This window comes from Bombus fervidus, chromosome 7, assembly GCF_041682495.2.
Source record: "Bombus fervidus isolate BK054 chromosome 7, iyBomFerv1, whole genome shotgun sequence".
NCBI classification, from domain to species: Eukaryota; Metazoa; Arthropoda; class Insecta; order Hymenoptera; family Apidae; genus Bombus; species Bombus fervidus.
Window position 1 is genome coordinate 5841458 of NC_091523.1, and position 8357 is coordinate 5849814.

The 8357-nt window shown below is 30.5% G+C and overlaps 2 protein-coding genes across 3 annotated transcripts; both read right to left on the bottom strand.

The window, feature by feature from the left end:
- Nucleotides 1-443: 443 nt before the first annotated feature.
- LOC139989356 (polycomb protein eed-B) lies at nt 444-2134 on the bottom strand. The gene is made up of 2 exons (XM_072007628.1): nt 1846-2134; nt 444-1785 (listed from the first exon to the last, which is right to left on the bottom strand). Exons 1-2 carry the CDS (start codon nt 2132-2134, stop codon nt 851-853), a joined length of 1224 nt encoding a protein of 407 aa, XP_071863729.1. The 3' UTR covers nt 444-850.
- LOC139989360 (uncharacterized) lies at nt 2101-3474 on the bottom strand. 2 transcript variants are annotated; one of them, XM_072007632.1, is made up of 4 exons: nt 3356-3474; nt 2588-2776; nt 2345-2506; nt 2101-2274 (listed from the first exon to the last, which is right to left on the bottom strand). In XM_072007632.1, exons 1-4 carry the CDS (start codon nt 3425-3427, stop codon nt 2173-2175), a joined length of 525 nt encoding a protein of 174 aa, XP_071863733.1. In that variant the 5' UTR covers nt 3428-3474; the 3' UTR covers nt 2101-2172. The 2 variants fall into 2 exon arrangements, with proteins under 2 accessions (XP_071863733.1, XP_071863734.1); XM_072007633.2 differs by having other exon boundaries at nt 3270-3450.
- Nucleotides 3475-8357: the final 4883 nt, after the last annotated feature.

Below are 8357 nucleotides of genomic sequence, written 5' to 3' on the forward strand. Positions count from 1 at the left end.
TAAAATATAAGGATTATATCACGGGTTGTAGTTATATGAGAAACCTGAGTTTCGAGGGTCGGAAAAATTTGGATGAAATCGAATGAGATCTTAATACTTTTGTATTGTTCGGATTCTCCAAACTTTTGAGATCATCTGCTTGTGCTTATATTCCAAATTTAGTCGTGGGACATCGAAAAATATGAGAATCGAGGTCTTGTCAGATTCTACACTTCTATGTTTATAAACGAAATTATTTTAATCATAAAAAAGAATTAGAAATTATTTTAATTTTGAGAAAGTTTTTTAAATATTTGATTTTATATTATTGTCATTTCTGTTATTAATCAAATATTTTGTTGTTTACTATTTATAAGAAAATGCATTAATTTTTTATCACAAGTGAAATATTGTTACAAGTAGGTTTAAATTAAAGCTTAATTATGAAATGGAATAGTTAAATATTTGTACAAAACAACTTTATTTTACGAAATAATTATACTAGTGCGCAAAATATTATGTATGAAGAATTAGAGCCATATAGAGGTATATAAAGCTTTCTAAAATTGCTATGAATACAACATAATGTAATTCTTCAAATTCCTTTTGATACAGTTCCACGTATAAAAAACTAGCTCCACATTTTTTTATAAAGAGGATATTATAATTAGTAATAAAATATATAAATATCTAAATTTTAATTTTTCATAAATTACTTATGAATAGAGAAATTATTATAATTACTTTATAAATATACGCTGTTATAAATTTACAATTTACTATTTATAGTAATTATAAAGGCAGTAATAAGCATCTAATACAGTATGTTATGTAAATATAAAAAGGCACCATTGTATGTATTATGGAGATATTAATGTTCACGATTCCATCTCCATACAGTAGCATCATCACAAACACATAACAAAACTGAACCATCTCTGCTTAAACTTGTTTGACGTATAGGTGCAGTACATCGCGGATGCTGCAGTGAATAACAGCGTGCTTGACCAGGTTCATCAACTTCTAAGTCCCACACATATGTTCTACCCACTTGATTTCCTAAAGCTATTGTACGCTGGCAAAAATCCATTGAAAATCGTATAAACCATATATCACATTCCTTAAACTCGAACCTATGTAAAACTGTAGCGCTTGTTTCTCCACTGCGTAATTGAGAATCTTCAAGGCGTCCTGGTTTCCAACAAACAATACAATTTTCACAAGATTTACTTAAAATGAAGTCACCATACCATTTAACGCAATCAACATAGTTACGATGAACATCCCGTGTAGTAAAATCTGGAAAGTGTTGAAGTATCGAATCAAAAGGTCTTCCATTACGACTAGGGTTACAATAGTAAGACTGCTTTATTGCTTCTTGCATATCTGCCTTATCCAATGACCATAGTTTCAGAGCATGATCCATGCCACATGAAATAATACGTTCTCCTTTCATATCAAAATCAGCACTTAAGACTTCATCTCTATGACCTTCAACACCACCAAATATTGCTATGCATACATCAGTTTTTATATTCCATAATCTAAGAGCATGATCTTTTGATGCTGAAAGTAATATATTTGGATCTCTAGGATGAATTTTTAATTCATTTATTGCATGACCATGTCCAATATAGTGTTTGATGCAAGTCATAGTTACAGGACTAATAACTCTTACAACACCACGTGATCCAGCAACTGCTAATAAAGGTTTCCCAGAATCATCATAAGTCCAAGTACAAGTGTAAAAATTTTCTTCTGGATCAGGATCTGCATAACACTGACGTAATCTGATATTTCCTCCTTCTGGACATTCATAAATGCTTACTCGATTGCTTCCTACTGAAGCAAATATTAATGGTTCACCTTCTTTTAAATGATGATTAAATTGTACTCCAAATAATGGTTGTCCATGATCTTCTTTAACACTGCAGCAATATTTGTAAAGGGGCTTGTCTGTACATGGTTTATATTTTGCTGTTTTACTTCTACGCCGACCTTTTCTTCTATAACGAGCGCTGCGGGTAGGTGTATCACTGCGATGGGTACCAGCAGTTGAATTGCTGCCAATACTGCATTCAGTTTCATCACTATCATTTTCACTGTCTTCTTGACTAGAAGCATATGCTTGATTTTTACTATTTGTTTTCTTCATTTTAATATTAATAATATAAGAACAAGTTTTACAAAATTTTATATCAGTAGACCAGTAGTAGGAATTCCACTTGTTATACCCAATATAGCTTCCACTAAATTCAGTATTCTATTACTTAATTGAACACAAATTTGTGGTTTCTAATAGGAATATAAAAATTAATAGAATAATTATAAATTACAAAAGAAAATATATACATATACAACTTACAAAAACGTTAGCAGATAAAAATCGAATATTGTATTTCTCTCGTATTTTTGCTGATTTGTGGGAAGTCAATCCCATAATATTTGAAATTCCTCTACAATTTACAAGGCATACAGCTCCAGAAATGATATAATGTTCATCTATGAGACTTATATTTGTTTCTACCTTGAGAAATAATTTTCTTTGATATTAATATTATATCATAAAGACTATAATTGTTAGACGCATATACTTATATCTACTTACTTCGGATAAAGATTGAGTAGTTCTCCAGTCAAAAACAAAAATAATGAAATCTATACCAAGACTTAAGCTCGATTCTATAATTTTATCAACAAGTTCACACTGATGTACAACAATACGCCACTTCCTTTCTTTTGCACTTTCATGTAATCCTTCAGAAACTTTGTGACATAATTCTGCTGGTCCTATAACCTATAATTATTCTTTACATTATAAATATTATTTCATATCAACAAACATTTTTTAGAACTCAACATAACCTCACTAAACTGAATATTTACTATTTTTCAAAAAGATGACAGAAATGTGTACAAAAAGTAGTAAGAAATTATTACATTACTTAATAAAAATACCAAGATATTGTATTTGTTGATATATCTTATTAATAATACTACATAAATATTATAAATAAATACAGCAGCATGAAATATTTGTAGAAAACAGACTCAAATTAATTGAATTTTTTCAAATATTCTTTCCTGCCTAAATGTACAAATATAAAGTAAAATCTCCTTTAATAAATAAAAAAATAATATTTTAAAATAACAAGAAATTACAATAAAATAATATTTATATTTTATATTTAGCTATTATAATAGTTATGTATTATTTGAAAAAACTTCTAGGAAAATTCTATAAAATAAAATAAACATGTAATAATTACATTTAAAAATTACAAACGCACCAAAAGAGAAACTAGACAATCATTTCGGGATACACCACAATTAGTGAGTACCCCTGCCATGTTTCCATCTTTGCCAACTATCTTACCGCTTGCCGCCACTGTTGCCAGGAGAATTCTCTCCTCAAATTCCTTTCCCTTTTGACTCTCGAGAAATACATGACGTCATATTACCTGTACTACCATTCAACAACTTAAATGTCGCTTGTATCACGTGACATGAATTTGTCCCTCCACTCTTATTCGTACACTATAGTCCACTAACTTTACTACTGCCAGAGAGGAAATAAAAGTGCTCACGCTTATAAATCTGGTTCCCGGACTAGTGCTGCACCATACGACAAAGAGCTGAGGTTAACTAAAGTTAGCATATACAAAAACCTATAAAGTTAGCGATCTGCCCTGTTTGGTTGCAATTTATAATATACAAAAATCTATATATTTAAGCTTAAAGTTAGGAATTTGATCTGTTTAGTTGTACACTAGCATAGACAAGAATCTTTTGATTTCCACGCTGCAAGAACCTATTTAATTGTATGGTTGTACAAAAATGTTCATATCTAATTTTCTATCCGAGATAGACAAGTACGAGAATGACAAAATAACGCAATAATTAGATTACGCAATAAAGAGAATATTCTGTTCCAAACGATAATGAATCAATAAAATGATATAGTAATTTTAATTTTTCAATACACCATTTAAATTTAACGTTAATCTTTGACACTTGGCGTGTATATTTTTTCATACATGTAATTGTACTGGTATGAACATTTTTTCACCATTGCATGGAACCACATATTCTTTTTCCTTAGTATGTACGTCGGTGTTTGTTGAGACCAATTCAACTATCTTGCATATGAGGTTATATGTTTTCATTAATAACAAATAAAAAAGATAAAAAAGTTTAAATTTTGAGTTAAAGATCTCACCTTATGGCTGGCCTTTAATATTTGTAGATCGCTTTGATTGTCAGTCTCTCTTTCTCTTTCACTCTCATTGTCCTTTTCTATGTCTAATACGTCTAACATCTCAGTTTGGAGAAATAAAAGGTTTCTACATTTCCATTATTACAACACTTGGGTCCCGAATTTTGTACAATTATCGAATATTTCCTGTATTATCAAAAAACGCAACAATAGTTGAGAAAGAATTGTGCCTGTAGACAAAGTTGAATTAAGATATACTCACAATAAAGGCATTTTAGCATTTTGATGATATCTTAGGATTTACAATAAAACAATTACATAGCGTTTCTTTATTGAATTATTACTACTGATTACAGAGATAGTGGCGAGAAAATTTTTATATTAAAACTTTTATATTATTGATCCATTTTTTAATGAAACTTTCATCAACATGTCCGTGATATTTTTGTAATTAAAATGACACGAAGTACGATATAATTTGTTAAAAAAAAATAAAAAAGAAAATATTTCTTTGTAAATGAAAGACGTTACAATAAGCAGAGAACGATCACTGAAAAAGCAAACCTCGCAGGTTTTCACCCGACAACTTCATGTTCCTGCGCGCTCCGAAATTTCAAAGCGAGCAAGCAAATTCTTTTATTCCCACATATAGCTCAATTTTTTTTTTTTAACAACTGATAGCTTGAATTATCTGATATCTTATCTGAAATATAATTATAACGTATTTTTGTTTTTATTTAAAACCGCATTCAAAACTGTAAAAGAATATTTGAAGCGAATTCAAGGTAGTCACGTTCACAGCACGTTCTCTAGATTCGGAAATGCTGAACTCGTGTGATTTTACTTGGCGTTCGTCCATATCGATGATTGTATCAAGAATACTCGGAAAAATCAGGCGTCGCAGTCGCAAAACGTCGGGGTCGTTGGTCCATGACATCATATGGAGGGGGGGGGGGCTTAATTTATAATACTCTCAAGTGTTCACTCTTTCTCTTCCGACATTCAAGGGTGACGAAGGCCAGGCAGCCGACCCAGGTGTTCAAACTTCAGATTTTCTTACAAGTGCTACAGTTATTGCAAATTATGATGAAATTCTTTATATTCTTACAAAAATCGAGGTCCTTTTTTTATTTAATTCAGAAATTTTCATCCTTACCATATTAAACATTTTCTACTACGTCGTACTTTAAAATTTGTTTCTATAAATTGACTACTATTACCTGATTTTGGACCGTGTTGCTGTGAATATGTTGAGTGTAAGAATAAGGAACAAGTTAAACAGTTGAGACACAACAGGACACCTCACACAGACATCGATCAGATCGATCGACAGCTCATAGATGGCTTGCAATATTTGATTTTAGTAGTAAGCGTACATGTTACACTATTGTCATTCTCCATGTCTTGTAAACGCAGGTTCCGAATTAAATGGATAACCCTGTATGTTATGCCGATATACTGACTTCTAAATTTATCTCAGCGTCACTGTCATTTTATCCTTGTAAAAAGTAAATTTTAATGATTTTACGCCAACTTCGTATATAATCGTACTATGCTATTCTAGAAATAAATATTACTAAATATTTTTGGAAAAAATACGTCTTACTTTCCTGGTTTTATTTCTATTAGATGCATAGTAGTATACATATATTCGTACGGGAAGAGGAAAATTAATTACTAAAAAGAGGATGAATCCCGACATCTTTGTCCGAGAAGAGGACGCTTCGTCGCAAAAGGCGAGAGTGTGATTTCCTGCTGACCGCCGAAACTCTCTTATTCGTAAGGTAAAACAAAACGATCACTATGAAGTCATCCTACAAAGCAATCGTGTTCCGAATTCGACAGTTTCTGAAGAATTAATTTCTTCAATGACTCTAGGAACATTCGAAGGAGAGCATTCGAAGGAGAGCCTTCCATTAAAAGTGAAGAAGATCCGTGTCCGAGAAGACATCAAGAAAGAAAGGTGCAAGTCTCAAGAGTTAAAAGGAAGGGCGAAGAGCAGTTGGGATTTCCTCGAAGGCACAAATTTATACTTGAATAATACAAGTATAAAATTTGACTTAAACATTTTGGATAGTTTTCCTTTATAGAACGGTATATTGACATAGAGACATACATACATATTAGGTATATCTAATATTTGTAAATATATTGTTTATTTTCGTTGTTTTTTGTTAATAAATTATTATATTCTGACATTTGGTACTATTTCTATCCCCGTTTTATATGTGTCATCGTTTTCCCAGACTGCCGCATCTTTGTGTAAAAAATTCATAGATATATTAAATTTTTGCAAAAATTTTAGATTTTCTTCTGAAGTGAAATTTTCGCTACCAATGTTGACATAATTTCCCATATTTTTTAAAACAATTATTTTATTTTAAATTTTCGTTAAAAGATTTCGTATTTTTATTTCATTTTTCGCAATCCCTCTTCTATTTTTTTGTCATTCTTTCGCTGGATACCACATGAGAAGTGTCGTCTGCTTTCAATATAATGTGAAATGTTCATCTTAATATAATCCTCCTAATTTTAACAAAAACAATATTCATAGAATTAATAAATTGGAGTCAGTAATGAAAGTAAGATGGATAGAAAGCGTGGTTAGTTACATGATTGCACAAATTAGTCGAAAATAAATATAATGTTAAATCTAAAACAATATTGTGTATAAAAGATATATTAAAATTATCGCATCATTCCATTGATTCATTATCGTTTGAAACGGAATATTCTCTCTTCTTCTCTAAATAAATATAGTAAACAATTAATTTCTTTTTCTTAGACAACTTACAATTACTTTCATTATTGCGTGATTTTGTCATCCTTGTACTTGTCTATCTCGGATAGAAAAGTAGATATGAACCTTTTCGTACAACCGTAGAATTAAATAGGTTCTTGTAGCGTGGAACTTAATAGATTCTTGTCTATGCTAGTGTGCAACCAAACAGGTCACATCCCTAACTTTAAGCTTAAATACATAGATTCTTGTATATTATAAATTGCAACTAAACAGAGCAGATCGCTAACTTTATAGGTTTTTGTATATGCTAACTTTAGTTAACCTCAGTACTTGGCCGCATGGTGCAGTGCCTATACTGTGAAACAACTTGAATTACGGGCATGAGCACTTTCATTTCCTTTCTGACGCTAAAATATACAAGAATCTATTGTATTTAATCCTACCACAAACGAATTATATTCGCTGTGGTTTTACGCTACAAGAACTTATTTCATTGTATAGTTCTTGTGACTAGAGCGGTATCTTTACAACAGATTTTTACTGCTGTTAATTTTATCACGCTCGTCTGTGACTTTACCAACTTTATTAGTTGGATTGAATATAATTCCTACACTCATAGCTGTAAATCGCAGAGGGTAATTCAAAATCCCATAAGATGAAAAGTCTAAGCTGTATACTCGGCTGTAATCGAATGCACATATAACTAGAGAGAAAATTTGTTCTTTGAGACAGCCAACTCATTCGAGATTTCGCAGTGTTCGTCATCGTTATCTTTTTGTAAAGAGCGAAGAGTTGACACAACTAATATTATTTCGTAATGAATAAATATAAAATAGATTATTTTAAAACTTGATAAAACGTATTGTATTTAATTCAATATTCCCAGCAATTTTAATATTTCTTAAATATTGTGTTCTTTCTCAAGATTGTAGATGATTTTTTTGTTTTATATATATTATATTTATATGAATATTATGTATACTCATATGTATTTGTTTTATTTACTTGCTTTTATGTTTATATTTTTTTTATTATTTTAAAAACTAAATTATGTTCTACACCATGTCATTTCGGATCCTATTTATTGATTTTAGTATTATATGTTTTTTATTATTATTTTTTTATTATTATTATATATTTTTTAATTGTACACAAATTTTAATAAACGATCAAAGAAGTACTTAAACACTATTAGTGATTCGAGTTTAAGCAATAAAATGGAACAGGGTTGTCAGATGACATAATTACGGGTAGTGGTCAAGTGGCCAGCGGGTACAATTGAGATTTGAGACAGAAAAATATCTCTCTCTCTTTATCAATCCTATCGACACGCACTACTAGTGCTCCTTCGTTGGTATAAGCTCTATATGTATATATATTTGGGTTATACACATAACCTCTGTGTGAGATTTCACGTCA